The 17,121-nt window shown below is 36.3% G+C and overlaps 4 protein-coding genes and 1 non-coding gene across 8 annotated transcripts; 3 read left to right on the top strand and 2 right to left on the bottom strand.

Moving 5' to 3' along the window:
• The first annotated feature begins 106 nt into the window (after positions 1–106).
• TRNAG-UCC lies at positions 107–178 on the top strand. The gene has a single exon. It is a non-coding gene; the product is annotated as a tRNA-Gly (tRNA).
• Positions 179–2,222: 2,044 nt separating this feature from the next.
• Positions 2,223–6,018, top strand: LOC17887126 (telomere repeat-binding protein 2). 3 transcript variants are annotated; one of them, XM_023782388.1, is made up of 10 exons: positions 2,223–2,295; positions 3,287–3,439; positions 3,537–4,161; positions 4,240–4,383; positions 4,470–4,532; positions 4,634–4,713; positions 4,796–4,992; positions 5,081–5,374; positions 5,458–5,521; positions 5,598–6,018. In XM_023782388.1, the coding sequence occupies exons 2-10, from the start codon at positions 3,359–3,361 to the stop codon at positions 5,760–5,762; spliced, it is 1,713 nt and encodes a 570-aa protein (XP_023638156.1). In that variant the 5' UTR covers positions 2,223–2,295; positions 3,287–3,358; the 3' UTR covers positions 5,763–6,018. The 3 variants fall into 3 exon arrangements, with proteins under 3 accessions (XP_023638156.1, XP_006290825.1, XP_023638157.1); XM_006290763.2 differs by lacking the exon at positions 2,223–2,295 and adding an exon at positions 2,304–2,730; XM_023782389.1 differs by lacking the exons at positions 2,223–2,295; positions 5,081–5,374; positions 5,458–5,521; positions 5,598–6,018 and adding an exon at positions 2,304–2,730 and having other exon boundaries at positions 4,796–5,035.
• A 1,741-nt stretch (positions 6,019–7,759) lies between these two features.
• Positions 7,760–9,714, top strand: LOC17886342 (scarecrow-like protein 30). Of its 2 annotated transcripts, XM_023782623.1 has the most exons (2): positions 7,856–8,022; positions 8,115–9,714. In XM_023782623.1, the coding sequence occupies exons 1-2, from the start codon at positions 7,856–7,858 to the stop codon at positions 9,619–9,621; spliced, it is 1,674 nt and encodes a 557-aa protein (XP_023638391.1). In that variant the 3' UTR covers positions 9,622–9,714. The 2 variants fall into 2 exon arrangements, with proteins under 2 accessions (XP_006290802.1, XP_023638391.1); XM_006290740.2 differs by having other exon boundaries at positions 7,760–9,714.
• A 949-nt stretch (positions 9,715–10,663) lies between these two features.
• On the bottom strand, positions 10,664–13,333 carry LOC17887441 (pentatricopeptide repeat-containing protein At3g46610). The gene has a single exon (XM_006292873.2). It carries the CDS (start codon positions 13,044–13,046, stop codon positions 11,025–11,027), a length of 2,022 nt encoding a protein of 673 aa, XP_006292935.1. The 5' UTR covers positions 13,047–13,333; the 3' UTR covers positions 10,664–11,024.
• Positions 13,334–14,750: 1,417 nt separating this feature from the next.
• Positions 14,751–16,396, bottom strand: LOC111830580 (E3 ubiquitin-protein ligase RDUF1). The gene has a single exon (XM_023783044.1). It carries the CDS (start codon positions 16,297–16,299, stop codon positions 15,073–15,075), a length of 1,227 nt encoding a protein of 408 aa, XP_023638812.1. The 5' UTR covers positions 16,300–16,396; the 3' UTR covers positions 14,751–15,072.
• Between the last annotated feature and the right edge of the window lie 725 nt (positions 16,397–17,121).

Genomic DNA, 17,121 nt, shown 5'->3' on the forward strand with positions numbered 1-17,121 from the left:
CTACCTGTCTAAGCTGCTTCTGCCTTTAACATAAATGATGCACGAATATATCATTTGGAATCGTATACAGTTTGATAAACTAAAAGTATGAAAATGTAAACAAAAAGCGTCTGTAGTCCAACGGTTAGGATAATTGCCTTCCAAGCAATAGACCCGGGTTCGACTCCCGGCAGACGCATCTTTTATTTTATTGTTAACACGCCCAAACCGAGCCACCAAAGCGTTCAGAACTTCAGATGTGTCGAACCAGAACATATCCCAAGAATATCATTACAAGACACCAGTTAAACAAAAGTACAGTAACTACATTTTGTCTGTCTTAAATGTCATTATTGTACTTTCAGTTTCGGTTATTGTTTGTTTCTCTATGATAAAGTAAGAATAACATTCTCCATCTAAATATCCTTTTAGAATTCTGACGGCTTGGAGATGAAATCATGAAAACCTCAATTTGAATAATCTACCAATAAATACACATATCCGTAAAGGCGTAACACAAATAACAGAGTTTCAAAGGAAAACGTAACAACGGCGAGCGTTACGTTTTCTATGCATAATAATAAGAGAGCTCGTGTTAGCCACAAAACCAATATGAGCCCACAGATTGGTCCTTATAATTTCACTATAATAGTGAATTCTCCAAGAACCAACAAGAAAAAAGAAAACAAATTTAGCAACTTTAGTTTAGATAAAGTTCATTTGACTATTTCCTTTCAAAGTTCAACAAGATATATATAAAAAAAAAACAACAAAAGTTCGATGTTGATAGGACCATTATCACAAATGAGAAAACGAACTTGATTAGTATTATTAGTATAATTTATGAACCTCTATCAAATTCATGATCTTGAATTCTCGATTCATTCTTCTACACCAGTCGAATTATTATTATTATTTTTTTCTTAGTTGCTAAAGGTTTAATAATATTTATTAATATATCCACGCAACATACATATATTACGTGTTTAGTTGAAGTATACTACTCCTACATATGCACTCATTTTTTTGGGGTTTAAATATTCCATCTCTCTGAAAAATGTATGAAATTGCGCATATGTTTTGGTTGTATGCTATACAAAAAAAAAATTGATAAATGAACCATGGTGTTTTTGTATGATATAAATTCAAAACCACCCACCTTTTATCCTTTCCAACTTTTTCAAGATAGGATAAGATGATATCATTTATTTTATTGTAATTTAGGAAAAAAGATGTAGGCCTTCCCCCATTTGAAAAAAAATAATAAGTGTGGGGCTAAATAAAATAATTTGTGTTTCAAGATTTTGATGATAAATATATATGTGAAACTTGTACGTAAATGTTGACTTTTTAAATTTGTTTTTCTCAATACATGATAAAATGCCTAACCTTATCAGAATTATTAAAATGAGAGTTGTATTCATAACATATAGACATATTTAGAGCTACCAATACAATTTTAAACCATGCATTAGTAGTGCGATTAGTTCGTTTGTACTTTGTAGTAACAATACCTCATTGTGCATATTCAACCAACACAAGGGGATTAGATTAGGCAAAGATAAATACATTCTCATATTTCCTTTATGATATTCACCAACTTGGGCTCTTTGATAATCACAGCAGAAACATTTGGATTTTTTCAAAAAAAAAAACTTATAAACAATTTGAGAAACTAACACAATTATTTTGTCTAGTTTCTTTTTATGTTGTTACATTTTCTATGTAAACTGGTTTATATTACATTGTGATAGTTTAGTGGTTAATTTCATTATGTTTTGCTTTTAATTCACTTAGAAGTTTTATTTGGGATAAAATTGTTACTTTAAAAAGTTTGGTATTTCATATTACCATCTTCAATGTTAATTGAGACTCACAATTAATAGAAATCGACTACCTCATAATAACAATATAGCAAACTAGGGACCATCTTATCTTTATACGTGATTCCTAAATATTTTCTTCTCATAATACAAAGGGAAAACATAAAAAAAAAGCACAATCGAATATTCCAAACAGAAACTGAAAATATATATTAAAAAAAAAGAAGAAAAAAAACATTTTCTTTGCCTAAAATGAAAAATTTATAAATAAAAATCAGTGACAAGACGTAATTTACTCAAAAGGCAACGGACCAAAAACCATGTGATGACTACATCATAACCAACGTGTCACAATCTTAAGGACTAAACGAGTTATACGAGTGTGTGTTGTGTTGTGTGTGTGTGTCCATGGGCCATCATCATCGACCAACGATGAGGGAGGTAAAAAAAGAACCGAGTCTTTAGGTGAATGTCTTTTCACTTGTTATAACCGGTAAGAACGGGACTGGTAATACCGGTTGCTCCGGTGGTTGAGTTGTTTTGTTTTGTCTACATATGTCTGGCTATGAGATTTGAGGGGGTTTAAGCAAAGAAGAAGAAAGACTTGGTTGTTCTTTGATTATAAAGAGGGTTTTTGTATTTGGTAATCCGAAGAAGAGTTTTTTGTGGTGAGAGAAAACAAATCATATATAGGTAGCGTTTGATACAAGTAAAACCAAAAACATTTTCAATCACTTTTTTTTGGGGTTAAAAACTAAAAACATGGGTTAGATTGATTGAAGTGTGTGTAAAACAATTCTGATTCCTTCATCATCTCTGATCTCTCATTTTCTCTCAAGAATTTGTCTGAAAATTTCATTTTTTAAAAAATGTTTATCGTCTTGGAAAGTTGGAATACTCTATCTGGGAACTGAAGATTCTTAGAAAGGTGAGAAAGATTCAAACTTTTTTGTTTTTTTTGATGGGTTTTGTGTTCTCGATTTTGTCGAAAGTTTTGTGTTTGTTTGATTGATCATCGAGAATTTTCAGAAAATGTGAATTTTGGTGTTAGAATTCTCAAATTCAAGATTTTTTTTTGTTTTGTTTTGAATTTGGATCTTGAAAGGGGTTTTTGTGTTATCTTTTTTGAAGTTATCGTCATCTTCTTCGATTGTTATTTGTCGTTTTGTTTATACATCCCAAAATTCTCAATCCTATTCGATCTGTGTACCCGATCTGAGGTTTTGAAGTGTGTTTCTTTCTGTGCCAAGTTTGATCTGTACTGTTCTTTTAATTCAAAGATCGAAGCTTTTGTTCAGGTTTTTGTAATTATTTTCTAATTGAATTACGCTTTTTGTGTTCTTGATTTGGATCTTGTGTTTATCAGGGTTTTAGGATGGTTTATCAGATTTGATTTAATTATCCCAGATCCTTACCGATCTGTAATTCATGTTTCTCTGTATGTGAATTGAATGAGTCTTATGGTTCTTGTTTCTTATCTACAGATCGTGGAGTGAGTTTTCATTTATTGCTTATCGCTAGTGGCAATCACTATCATTGTGTTATGCATCCAAGTAATGGTGTCGCATAAAGTCTTGGAATTTGGAGACGATGGTTACAAATTGCCTGCTCAAGCTCGAGCTCCGAGATCAGTCCGGGTAAAATGGCCTTTTGCTATTCTTGGTTTCTAGTGTTACATGGATGATCAGTTCCATTTACATGATGATCATTCGCATTGTTCATTTTTTTTGCCAGAAGAGGCGCATTTACGAGAAGAAAATGTGCGCGATTGACTTATTGGCCACCGTAGCTGGAAACTTACTGCTCGAGAGCGAAAGCTCGGTAAATGTGGGTGAAGATAAGTGTGTAGTTGTACAAAATACTGTAAAGAAGGAGTTCCCGGCTGATGAAAACCCCGTAAAGGCGTTACCTTTCTCTAAAGATGATATTTACCAAGGATCCCCGAGCCCATTTGACAATGGCCAGTGTGGATTTAGCTCTGTGATAACAAATCCTAATCACTCGTTGGTAGGTGACAAAGTAGAGGAGGTGGAGGGTTTTAGTAACTTGGGTCGTAGTGATTCTTGTAAAGTCAGAAACTTTAGTAAGGATCTTAATCCGGGTGTGAATGGTGATGTAAAACCTGATGTTGTAGCTAGTATAGGTAGTAACAGTAGTACCGAGGTGGGAGCATGTGGGAACGGTAGTCCCAATGATTCTCGGGATGATGTAAATTTATTTAGTAGAAATGATGATGATGAAAACTTCTCTGGGTACATTCGCCCTCGTCTGACTAGGCCTGTGCCTCGTATTGGAGACAGAAGAATCAGGAAGATATTGGCATCTAGACACTGGAAAGGAGGATCAAAGAACAGCGCAGGTAAAGAAATTGTGCGACCAGTGTTTGTGTTTAGTTTTTCTGTCTCAGTTATTGTGATTTGATGTTTGGTATTTGCAGATGCAAAACCATGGTATTGCTCAAAGAGGAGTTATTACTTGCACAATCATCAGAAGAGTTATCCCATCAAGAAAAGGAAATACTTTGACAGTGTTTCTGATTCGAACTCTGATGATTACCATTTGCAAGGAAAGACACATAAAGGTTCGAAAATTATCATCTTCTCATTCTCTTGTTAGGATGTTGTAAGTCTCTGCTGCGGTAACTTGATTTTACAAATTTATCCGCAGGAAACAGAACACTATCTTCCATGAAAAGTCGAAATGCGTCTTATGTGTCAAGGGACCATCATGGTAAGTAATGGTGTCTCAGTCTAAATCCTTTGTTGGCTTTTTTTTTTGTATCGTTGAAAAGGTGTATAATGTAGAAATGTTTCTTTTTTGTTTCTCTTTAGTGAGGCTGCGGATCAAGTCTTTCAGAGTGCCTGAGCTTTTCATAGAGATTCCAGAAACTGCTACTGTTGGCTCATTGAAGGTGGAATACCCAAATCTTGTTGTGAGCTAAAAATCATGATCTAGAACTTATCTTTTTTTCTTCTTAATGTCGGGATTGTCAGCGGATGGTGATGGAAGCAGTGACAACCATACTGGGTGATGGACTCCGAGTCGGGTTGATGGTTCAAGGAAAGAAAGTCCGAGATGATAGCCAAACCCTTCTTCAGACTGGGATCTCTGAGGAGAACACTCACTTGGATTCTCTGGGTTTCAGCCTTGAGCCTAGCTTAGAAACCACCCCTCAACCATTGTTATCCAGGTTCACTCTTCTCTTCACTCTCATAGGTGCCACATCGATATAAACATATATATTTTGCGGCTGAATGTTCTTGTTTTTGTTCTGCCAGTTATTTGTCAGAGCATGCCTGTGATGATTTGATGTTATGCCACGACAATGTGGTGGATCCTGATCATTACTCAGCACCATCCCCAGCTGACTCATTTGGAAAACTAGGCTCAACAGATGATTCTAGAGCTTTAGTTCCTATTGCATCAGCAGCTTTGTTGGCTCCTCGGGCTCCAAACCGCAAGTTTAAAAGGACGGAGCAACAGCAAGCTGCACATCGCAGAATTCGCCGACCTTTCTCAGTTACTGAAGTGGAAGCACTAGTCCAAGCTGTTGAGAATCTTGGAACCGGAAGGTAGAAAACAAAGAAAGCAACATTCTTTTTCTCGTGTTTCTTTAAATAGCAGCATGTTTAGTATGTATGTTTGTAAATTGCAGGTGGAGAGACGTTAAGGTTCGTGCTTTTGAGGACGCAGACCACCGTACCTATGTTGATCTCAAGGTTAGATCTTTAGCCAACTGTTAACCTTACTTTTCACTATCATTGTTGTTGGTATTGAGTCTCTCTGCTTTTGTAGGATAAATGGAAGACGCTGGTTCACACGGCGAGGATATCGCCACAGCAGCGAAGGGGAGAGCCGGTGCCACAGGATCTTCTGGACCGTGTTTTGAAGGCGCATGCTTACTGGTCACAACACCTAATGCATCAACTGCAGACCGAGCCACCATCCTCTTATGCATAGACTATATATAATCTAAACAGGTTCCTATTCTAAGGGACCTTTGTGAATTATGATGATGGTGATCCATCTTGTAAGCTAAGATGCTGACATAGTTGAAAGATCTCTGGTTTCATTTTTTTTGGATTTTTTTTTCTTTTTTCTCAAGTGTAAAGTTTTATGTTGGAATAAGGTAGTTTTCTAACAATGTAAGGGATTTGTTGTAAATTTTTTTGTGATATTTTTTATTTCTCAAAATGATATCAACATTTTTATTTTAGTTTTATATGTAAAGCTTTTAAATTATCCGAAGATAAAAAAAGAAAATATAACAGAAATCCATTTTAGTATTTCTGAAAATGTTAAAATGAAATTATTAATATTCATATCTATTTTATTCACCAAATTTTGTTTTAGAAATTAAATTTTAAATTATTTATATATCTCCTATTAATAAAACCAAAGTACGTTAAAAAAAAAAATCAAAAAGAGTACTTAATTACAATACAATGTCATTACAAATTCTATCAAATTTATAACTAATTTTAGTTTTTAACACTGGTTAAGGAAATAACATATACACTATAAAACTATAGTAATTTTGGAGAAAAATATATTCTAGTTTTGTTAAAACACTTTCGAAAATATCATATTTTTATTTTACTTTATTTAAAACTAGTTAAATGTATCTATAGTCTAAAATAAAATTTTCTTAGACTCAATAATAACTAACAAAAAACTATATTTTAAATATCATTATAATTAAATATTTAATTTTTACATAGTTGTTGTATAACTAAAAATTCTATAGATTTATTATTTTGTTTTTTGTTGAAAAATAATGACAGCATTCTACCAATAATTTTTATTAAGTCATGTGCATTTATTTGGTCTTATTGGGATCAATGTTCCTTCCATATTACAAAATCAAGGAAGATGAGTACATATCGATCTGCACAGTTGTTCATGTACCAGTAAAATATTCAGAAGCTACCGCACCAAATGTTCACTTGAGATTAGATTTCTCGAAAAGTAAAATATCGCAAATCAACTAAAACATGATAGACAACCCTTCTTCGTAGTAGTTATGTTCTTTGCCTAATTTCATAGGAACTTCACTCCTTATTTTTTTTCGTTTTTATGGATGAATTATATTATTGTCATTGTGCATAGTTTTGATAATTCATTACTATTATTGTTGAAAATATATAAAATAATTTACTTTGAAAAATTTAGTTTATTTGCAGCAAAAGTATATTTCATTATTATTATTATTTCAGGTTTCTTTAGTTTTGATTAGGTATACTCTCTTCTTGGACTTTGACTGATAAGAATTCATAGAAATGTATACTCCAATAATAACACTAAATACATAGTTGAATAATTAGAAGTGGTTGAAAAAAAAAAACATTCGTACGATACGTTTGGCATCCAGGTTTGCCTTTTTGCCGTTTAGTTCTGTTCACATCTGTACAATTGCATTATTTATAGTTGGTCATTTCGAATCTTACAAACTATTGCAACCTTACCTGACTCATTTATATTTGTTTTCCATATAGAACCTCTTCTCACAATCCCCGACTAAACGGAACATCAACATGTCCATTTACGAAGCACACTTAACTACGACAATCTAAGAACTACACATCATAAGGCAAAACTGGTGCTCTGGTCTTCTGTTAAAATGATATTTAAGTTAACAAGTCAAAGTTTTGACCAGACAAGTGACCAAAACAAAGACAACAACAAGAAAATACAAATAGCTTTCTTTAGTTTAGTCATTGGACCCAATGATAGTACGTAAAACATTTAAAAACTCTTTGGACATAAGCCTTTTGTGGCGGCGGCTTAGTCAGTGTTTGTCTCAACCCTACACATTTCTCTGTTTCCTCGAAACTTCATCTTTTTCTTCTTTGCCAAGAAAAAAGATAACCAAAAATAAATCTTTATTATATATATATAACATCTCCCCACTTGTGCATTCACATGAATCTTCCTTTTATCTCATTTCCTCTGTTTAGTTGACTTTTACACTTGCTTTGTCTCTCTCTCTCTCTCTCTGCTTCTTTAATCTTTCATTCTATTGAGATTCTTTGAGGGTTTTGATCTTTACATGGATGCTGTTTTGCAAGTACAAGTTGATGGGTTCAGATTCGAAAACGGTTCTGGATCTTGCTGCAAACCAAGAAACAACAATCTTGAATCTGGTACGACCAACAGCTTCATCTGTTTCAACGAATCTGATGAATCTCAGAGTAGTAACTCTTCTCCGACCGAGTCTACGGCATGTTCAGATTACCTTCCTGTCTTCAAGTACATCAATGACATGTTGATGGAAGAAGATCTTGAAGGTCAGCCTTGTATGTTGGTAGATAGTTTGGCTTTACAAGCCGCTGAGAAATCTTTCTACGAAGTGCTTCAAGATCCTTCTCCTCCTACTTCTTCTGACCAAATCTTTGGCGATTTAGATCAACCAAACTTAGATTTCGTTGGATTTCCTGAAGTAACTTCAGATGAGTCAATGAGAAGGTATCGTCATAGGGATGATGATGATGAAGATGATGATGATCTTGAAGGTGGAAGGAAAACAAAGCTCCCTGCAATATCTACAGCAGATGAGCTGGCTGAGAAGTACGAGGAAGTGTTGTTGATATGTCAAAAGAATACTCAGGGAGAAGCATCACCGAACAAAACAGGACGAGCAAAGAGCTCATCGAACCGATCCAAGCAGCAAAAGTCAGATCAGCCAGTGGATATGCGGGATCTCCTGATGCAATGCGCGCAAGCAGTGGCGAGTTTTGACCAGTTTAGAGCCTTTGAGAAACTAAAGGAGATAAGAGAACACTCTTCTATCCGTGGAGATGCAACTCAAAGACTTGGTTATCACTTAGCTGAAGCGCTTGAAGCACGTCTAACCGGAACCATGTCTACACCAATATCAGCTACGTATAGCATTACATCTATGGTGGACATTTTGAAGGCATACAAAGGGTTTGTTCAAGCTTGCCCTACCTTAAGAATGTGTTACTTCACTGCAAACAGAACAATCTTTGAACTTGCTCCCAAAGCAACTACACTTCACATCATTGATTTTGGGATTCTCTATGGATTTCAATGGCCTTGTCTTATAAAAGCTTTGTCAAACCGTGAAGACGGACCACCACTTCTCCGTGTGACTGGTATCGAGCTGCCTCAGTCCGGTTTCCGACCATCAGAGCGGGTACAAGAGACAGGGAAAAGACTGAAGAGGTTCTGTGACAAGTTCAAAGTCCCGTTTGAGTACAGTTACATAGCCAAGAAGTGGGAGGACATTACTCTTGACGAGCTAGTGATCAATACTGGAGAGACAACAGTTGTTAACTGCATCCTCCGGCTACAATACACGCCTGATGAAACCATAACCCTCAACTCTCCGAGAGACACGGTTCTGAAACTATTCAGAGATATCAACCCTAACCTCTTTGTGTTTGCAGAGATCAACGGAACGTACAACTCACCATTCTTCTTAACAAGGTTCAGAGAAGCTCTGTTCCATTGCTCTGCCCTCTTTGACATGTATGAGACCACATTACCAGAAGAAGACGATTGCAGGACACATGTGGAGAGGGAGCTAATCGTAAGAGATGCAATGAGTGTGGTAGCCTGTGAAGGGTCTGAGAGGTTTGCAAGGCCAGAAACATACAAGCAATGGCAGGTTAGGATACTAAGAGCCGGGTTTAAACCAGCGAAACTTAATAAACTGATCGTAAAAGAAGGGAAAGAGTTAGTGAAACAACGTTACCACAAAGATTTCGTGATCGATAATGATAATCACTGGTTGCTTCAAGGCTGGAAAGGAAAAATTCTCTATGCTGTTTCCTGCTGGAAACCTGCTAAGAAGTAGTAATCATTTTGTGTAATTTTGTTTTCTTTTGGTTTTAAAGTGTTGTAGAAACTGTTTCCTCTCCTATATATATATGGAATCAGTCTCTAGCTCTCTACTTTCTTGATATGGTAATCAAGATTTCGAAACTTCTTTAAAGACAAGATAAAAAAGAATTAATCCATAACTGAACAAACCAATCAATGTGTATGAGTTATGATTATAATACAGAAGTTGTAACTAAGCAGATGATCTACTCTAACACATAAGAACAAATGTGCATGCCCTTAACTGTTAACATAGTCAGCTCAACATCTCATGCATGTGAGAAAAAATAAAGAGAGCAAGGGATGACAAGAATTAATTGAAAACAAGGTAACAAATACATAAGAGAGAAAAAAGATATAGTAAAGATTGTTTGTGAAGGCAACATACATAGATCTGCCGTAAGGATTAAAAGCATATGTGACGTCGCCCCATCAACATGACAAAAAAATCTTTTGGTGGTTTTGTTGAAAATCTAAACTAATCGGAAAAGACAATTAGTGGTAGTGTTCGTTCATTGTAATTTTAGGAAAGAGGTGCTATATATCAACTGTAGATTACATCATTTTCTAGTGAATGAAATCTGGATTAGCTTCCAAAGATGTAGGTTATCCGAACCCCGTTAACAAATTTTTTTTCTTATTTACTTTATTCTCGTACAAATTCCAAATCGATCATCACGTACTTAAACATATAGATTTCGTCACAAATATGCACTTTCAATGAGTTCTCTTACTGAAATTTTACCAATTATCCATTTTCTTCCTACCATTGTGTGTTAGCATGATTTTATAAGACACTCCATGATTCACATTACACAAAATCATATTTACATATTCTGATAAACTATCTTGGTTCGACCAAATTTTCCAAGTTTGTTCTTGGTTTGACATCAGCATCTTGTGGAGTTCATCTTTGACATTAGAAACATCTAACCATTGGAGCGAGATCAAACTGAAAATTTCATATACTTCATATATATATCTCCATCACTAAATCCAATGACACGATTCTTGAATGCTGAAATCTATCTTTTTTCTGTAACTTAATAATGAATGATGAAGTTACGAAACAAAACAATAATAACCAAAAAGCCCAAGAATAATAAACTGAAAGGGCTCAATTCGAACCAAGTTTTTTAAGATTACAAATCACAATTTAAACAGAGAGACTATAGACAAAACTAAAAAACAGTATTACAGAACAAGAAGGAAATCATGAAGATGGTTACTTGGAAACTTTCTTCTTCCCTGCAATGGCAATTTTCTTGGCTTTAAGAGTCCTGCAATTGTTCTTTGTTCTCTGTCTCCGACATGTCAGTCCTTGGATGTGCCTTACCCCACAGTAGCATTGGATCTTGTACAATGTGTTTCTTTAGACTACGCTCTCTTCTTTGTGTCTGGTCGAGGACCCAAAAGATTAAGATCAATGGTGGCTCCATAAGTCTCAGCTGATTTAACAACCGCATCATATGGCTTAGAAGAGAGCTTAAGCCCTTCGTTTTGAGCCTTCAAATGTAACTCATAAGCAAGCCTTGGCTTTGCATCATTTGCAAGAGCCTCGATCAACATCTCGTAAGTTATCTCATTAGGCTCAACATTCTCACTTTTCATTCTATGAAACCACTCATAAGCCACACCACTTAACCCGTTCTTCGCGCAACCACTTATAACCGCGTTGTAAGTCACAACGCTCGGCTCAATACCCTTTGAAGCCATTTCCTTGAGAAGGGTATCCAAAAGATTGAACTTTTGCTGTCCTGTCAAAACTGAAGCCATTGTCGTGTACGCGTAAAGATTTGGCTCAATCCCTACCTTAACCATATGGTTCCAAACCCGAAACGCCTCATCATATAACTTGCCTTTCTCAAGAGCACTGAGCAGTGCACCATATGAGATTACTGTTGGCTTTTCGCCGTTGTCAACCATTGCTTTAAAGATTTGGATCGCAGCCGTGGTCTCAGAGGCTTTTGAACATGCTACAAGAACTGCGTTCCAATGTCTGCTCTGCGGTTTCAAATTTTTATCTTCCATTTTATTAAGTAACCGAACTCCCCATCTCCATATCCCTCTCCTGCTAGCTGCACTCAGCAAGATACTGAAATGAGAGACCACTAACTCGTAAGACAAGTTGTTAGGTTCAGGTCCTTCATCAAGAAGATCCTCATAGATCTCTAACGCTGCCCACCATTTCTTAGCCTTACCCATCAGCCAAATCAAATGGTTGCAGACAGACAAACTTATCTCGGGAAACCTTTCTCTGATTCTTTTATACAACTCTTTACCAACAATATAATGCTCTTCACGAGTACATGCCCATATAAGCCTCTCGTGCTCTTCCCTACTCGGTTTAAGCCCTGCACTGTCCATTGCATTCAAAAGCTTCAACACTCTAGTAGTCCAGTTTTCATTTTTCACTAGCCACCGCCTCATCACTTGGTAGCATATTCTACCAATGAAGTTTTCAAGCTTAAAAAACTCAAATTTCCAATCGTAATCGGGGTCATTCCCTATTTCCCTCTTTGAGTATTTTTCTCTCAGTTCAACAAAGAACTCGAGAGCTCCCATACCGTCTTCCATTCTTCTGTAGACGAGCAACGCCGTTGAATATGTAATCGGGTTAGGCTCAAAACCTTTCTCCTTGACTAAATCAAGAATCCCAAGGGCCTTGAGAAACTCCCCTTCCTCCATGTAAATAACCATCAAAGTATTGTAAGTAACAATGTTTGGAACAATCCCTTCTTCCTCCATGTCACTCAGTACCTTCTCTGCTTCCCCAAACGCACTCAACTGTTTCATCGCACCCAAAAGACTGTTATATATAAAAAGGTTAGGACCTATGACACTGCCTGATTCACTCTTCTTCCTCTTAAGCCAATCTACTACCGCTACCGCAGGCTCCAATCTCTTGTCCTTGCCAAAACCACTAATCATAGCACAAAACACTTGTAGAGGTAATTCTCCTTTCTCCTTGAGAACAGCATCAACATCATCAGCTGTCTTAGCAGCTCGTAAACTGAACGCCAATTCTCTAACATTAACTCTTGAATTGTTCTTTTCTCCTCCATTTACAGCTTGTGGTTCAGAATGATCAACAGAAGATGAACTTGAATCTTCTGTGGAAACTTCTTCCCCGAGCTCTGTGGCCCATCTTACCCCAACCGATGACCCCAAGAAACTTCTCTTTGGCTCACACAGAAACAGAAATTTCGAACCTTCAAATTTCCTATTACTCGAAACCAAGACTAAGCTAGAGATACTACCAAAGCAAGCCTGCTCTACAAAAGAATGTCTCTTTCTAGTCTTAGAGCTAACTACGAAACAAGAACAATCCAACTCAAATTCCAATCTTGATCCAACCAAAAGACCAGACTTTAATGGCCAAAAGCTTAAAGCTTGCATCTTTTTTGCCAATAAAATCTCTATGTAGCATGGAAGCTTCGAAAGACACACGATTCACGCTTCAGAAGCGGAATCGTGTGGAAGCGTGAATGAAATAGCGATTCCAGACAACTTGAGTTGGGAGGAATCACTCGCTTCCAATTTAGAAGCGTTGCTTTGAAAAATCTGAAGCGCAAAGTTCTTTCAAAAGATCTCTTACAAGTTAATATTGAACAAGAAACGAAAATGAGGAGGGAGAGAGGAGGAGGGAAAGTGTAGAAACTAGAAAATCACTTCAATGGCGGAGAAGAGATAGAATTTGTCTTTCGTTCATTTTTTTTTTTTTTTTCTGTTTCTCTGTGAAAATAAAAGCTATTGGGCTTGTTGAACAAAAAAAAACAAAAAAGCTATTGGGCTTATAGGCTTTAATTAAAAAACGTCACCTTATTCGTAGAGAAAATTAAGGTGTTTGAAATTTTGATTAGTTAAAACTTTGATTCCACTCCACTTTTCTTACATTAACAGCATTTACCATTGTTTGTGTTTTCAACTGCAGTGGCAGAGTTGTGTTTACTGTTTTTATATGCCTTCCACAGGACCACAGTGATATATGTATATATATATATAATCGTTCACAAACTTTGAATCTAGTTTCAAAAAACTACTGGACCGCATCCGCATGTATAAAAAATAACTTTACTTTGGAGGAAGAAATACGTTGTTGCAAAAGTAAGTGGTCCGCAAAACTCCTCGTAGCTCGTCTCCATTACTCCACATTCAAGCATCTTTGGTAAACACATTTACAACACGAGACTACTGTTACCAAAAATATCTGACACCAAAAACTTTGGTTACTTATCGATTCTTTTCTTAGTTAGGAGTTAGGACCACCCATTTGATAGAACCTTTCACCATTTCTTTAAAAAAAATGTTTTTGTCATAAGAGAAAGATATTATTAATAAGGACCTTCTCTACGATGTACAAGTCTTATCCATTCGTTTTATTATAAGTCAAATTAAATGTTCAAGAATAATTTCAAATCATCATCTGATGATGATGTAAGTCGTTACGTATGTTTAATAAAACATTAAGGGGGAGTTATTGGGAGATTGATTTTAAAAGAGTTTGTGGATTTCAAAAGTTTAGAGATTTTAAGATTCTCAAAAAGATTTGTTGATTCTAAAATAATGTTTAACCAGATTTTTAGAGTTTAATAGATTCTTCATATGATAGACTCTACAAATCCTTATGATAATTGCAGTATTTTGAAAGTTGTTTTTAATGACTAAATATGTAAGGAATCATTAAACCAATAACACTAGAATTTGATAGAATTGGAAAATCAATAAATACTCAACTTTTTGAATAACAAAGGATTTTAAATAGAATTACAAAATACATACACAAATAACAAGAGATTTTAGTAAGAATCTAAGAATCCGTACACCAATAACAATAGAATCTTAAACTCTAAAAATCTTTAAAAGTCATTCTCCCAATAACCCCCCCTAAACATACGTGTTTGAATCAGGAAACTCATTTTTTTCCTGATTTTATACTCATGTTTTCTCGAGAAATCTTTAACTCAATCTAGCTATTCTCATGTTCTCATATGATCAATCAATCACAGGTTTAGATCTCATCACCCGATTTGCCTAAAAAATGAAACTACTGAGAGACTACTGACTCCCAAAAATTCAAATTTGGAAACATCAAACAATCAATTCCACAACCTCTCTCTCTTCATTTATCCGTGCATTCATGTCTCTCACCGTCCGAGGAACACAAAACAAAAACACAAATCCCTTTCACTTTCTCAGAATCCCATCCCATAATCCAAAACAAAGACAAAAACCAAATATACTACAACATACTTACTAAATATGAACTTTGTTTACCCCATAAATTCTGATGTAACAAAGAGAGATTTCCAAACTCTGAATAAATATATTTTTGATATGCACACAATTGTTGAATCAACAAACAAAAAAATCTGAAACTTTTTTTTCCATCATCATCACCTAACCTGATTCTGAAGTTTTTTCATCAGAAAAATCTCCTAATCAACGAAGTCGATCGATTCATAACTCTACTTTCACCACCATCACTATCCAAATCAATAAGATTCGAATGAGTAGTAGTAGTAGATGAAGAAGAAGAGCCACCACGGTTTGGTCTCACTCTCCTCATAAACGAAACCATTCCTCGTACAGCTCTTCTCAATCTACCTCCATTACCAGAACGACCACCGTTTCTACTCATCTCCGGTGTCTCATGTGCTCTAACCCACGATATACGTCTCGGTCCTTCGTTACTACCGAGTCCACCACCATCCATCTCCGTCAACACCACAGGCAATATCCTCTCTCCTTCTCTCATCGCCGCGTTAAACCTCCCAACAGCGAAACCACCGCCTGGTAATCTCCAAATCGTCATCCCCACGGCGTTTTCTTCTTCGCTACTCCGTTGAATCGGATCCGAAGGCAACTCGAATCTACAAACAGGACACGAGTTTCGAATCGAGAGCCACGGAACGATACAATCCCCGTGAAAAATGTGTTTACAAGGCATTTCACGACCTTCGATACCTGCTTCGAAAACCTCCGTGCACACGGCGCAGTTAGCTTCCGCTTTCATATGACAATCAGAGATCTCGACTCTAGGCAAAGACTCAATCGCCGATTTCGACGCCGGTGGATTCCCAGATCTACCGATTCCGTTACCCGAGGCTTCGATCTGACTCAATTGTTCAAGCAACCTCTCAAACCCAGATCCCATCAAGATCTCAGATACAGAATCAGGAAGAGGTCTTAGACCTGAACCAGATCCATCATCGTAATAAAACTCATAAGCGCGTCTCTCTCTAGTAAATCCATCTCCTTCTTCGTTCTCAACTCTCTCACCGTTCCCTGCTCCTCCTCCTCCTCCGTGTAAAACGATTACCGGATTAAACGACGTCCGGCGATTGGATCTACGACGTCTGATTACAGATCTATGACTATCTTCAACCGATCTAACTTCCTGAATCGTCGTCGCCGACGGAATCGCCGCGACGGAAGAATTATTAGAAGAATCTTCGATCTCTTCGATGAATCCACCGTTGCAATAAGGACATAAGACTCCAGCGTTTGCGTCTTGATCTTCCCAAACGCTGATGAATCGCGTACAGCTGTAACACCAATACGACGTCGTAACAGCCGTCGTCGTCGTCGTAGCGGTGGTGGTTGGTTCCATCCCCGGAGATATCGTCGCCGATCTAGAATTTGGCATCATCGTTTGACCAAAAGAAAACTTGTGTTGCTGGTGAAAGGAGGATCTGAAGTTAATAAGAGAAGAAGAAATGAAAAAAAAAGTTTTGTTTATATAACGTGGTTTCGAGGTAAGTGTTAACGGTGTTAAGATTAGACGGTGAGAACACGTGAGAGTGTTTTGACTGGGGGAGAGATGACGGAGTTATTAACGGTGTGAATTTTTGAAGTGAAGAGCAGCGTCATTGACGTGTGCGACAGATTTGACCGAAATATGAAAAATAAAAAAACCTGTTTCCTTCGAAGAAGTTTCAGAAATCAGAGGAATCAGCGTTGGGACCGACCTTTGTTTCTTTCTTGGTAAGTTACTAAACGTTGTCGTTTTATGGGTTAAGTATGTTTTATTTGTATATAAAGATATTCTTTTTGGTTATAGAAGGTAAAATATCTGTGTCTTGATGTGGAATAATACAATATCTTTGAATATTAGGAAATGTGTTCATGTAAATTATCTTCGATTTATCAACATCTGTATGTTGACATTATTTTTAAAAAAGGTTTTATTAAATACTATAAATGTGGGACTAAATGGTTATTGATTTAGCTTTTGTTTCTGTCAACTGATAAATACTTAATTGTTTGTTAACCAAAACATGACTTTATGAGTTGCATATATAAATACTCCATATGGAGTCAATAATGGGTTGGAATAAGGTAAGACTCGTCTCTTATGGCTGACTCAACGTTTGGACACAGAACAAAGACGTACTGGTTTGGGTCTTTGGTCTAAGATAGTTGGACATTTTAGTGACTTTGAAAGTTTCAAAAGTATATTTTTGTATTCATA

This window comes from Capsella rubella, unplaced genomic scaffold (assembly GCF_000375325.1).
Source record: "Capsella rubella cultivar Monte Gargano unplaced genomic scaffold, Caprub1_0 scaffold_5, whole genome shotgun sequence".
Lineage (NCBI taxonomy): Eukaryota > Viridiplantae > Streptophyta > Magnoliopsida > Brassicales > Brassicaceae > Capsella > Capsella rubella.

Coding starts and splice junctions, on each gene's coding strand:
- LOC17887126 (XM_023782388.1), top strand. CDS start 3,359: ATGGTGTCGCATAAAGTCTTGGAATTTGGAGACGATGGTTACAAATTG. Junction 3,440..3,536: donor GAGCTCCGAGATCAGTCCGG/GTAAAATGGCCT, acceptor TTTTTTTGCCAG/AAGAGGCGCATTTACGAGAA. Junction 4,384..4,469: donor GCAAGGAAAGACACATAAAG/GTTCGAAAATTA, acceptor ATTTATCCGCAG/GAAACAGAACACTATCTTCC.
- LOC17886342 (XM_006290740.2), top strand. CDS start 7,852: ATGGATGCTGTTTTGCAAGTACAAGTTGATGGGTTCAGATTCGAAAAC.
- LOC17887441 (XM_006292873.2), bottom strand. CDS start 13,046: ATGCAAGCTTTAAGCTTTTGGCCATTAAAGTCTGGTCTTTTGGTTGGA.
- LOC111830580 (XM_023783044.1), bottom strand. CDS start 16,299: ATGATGCCAAATTCTAGATCGGCGACGATATCTCCGGGGATGGAACCA.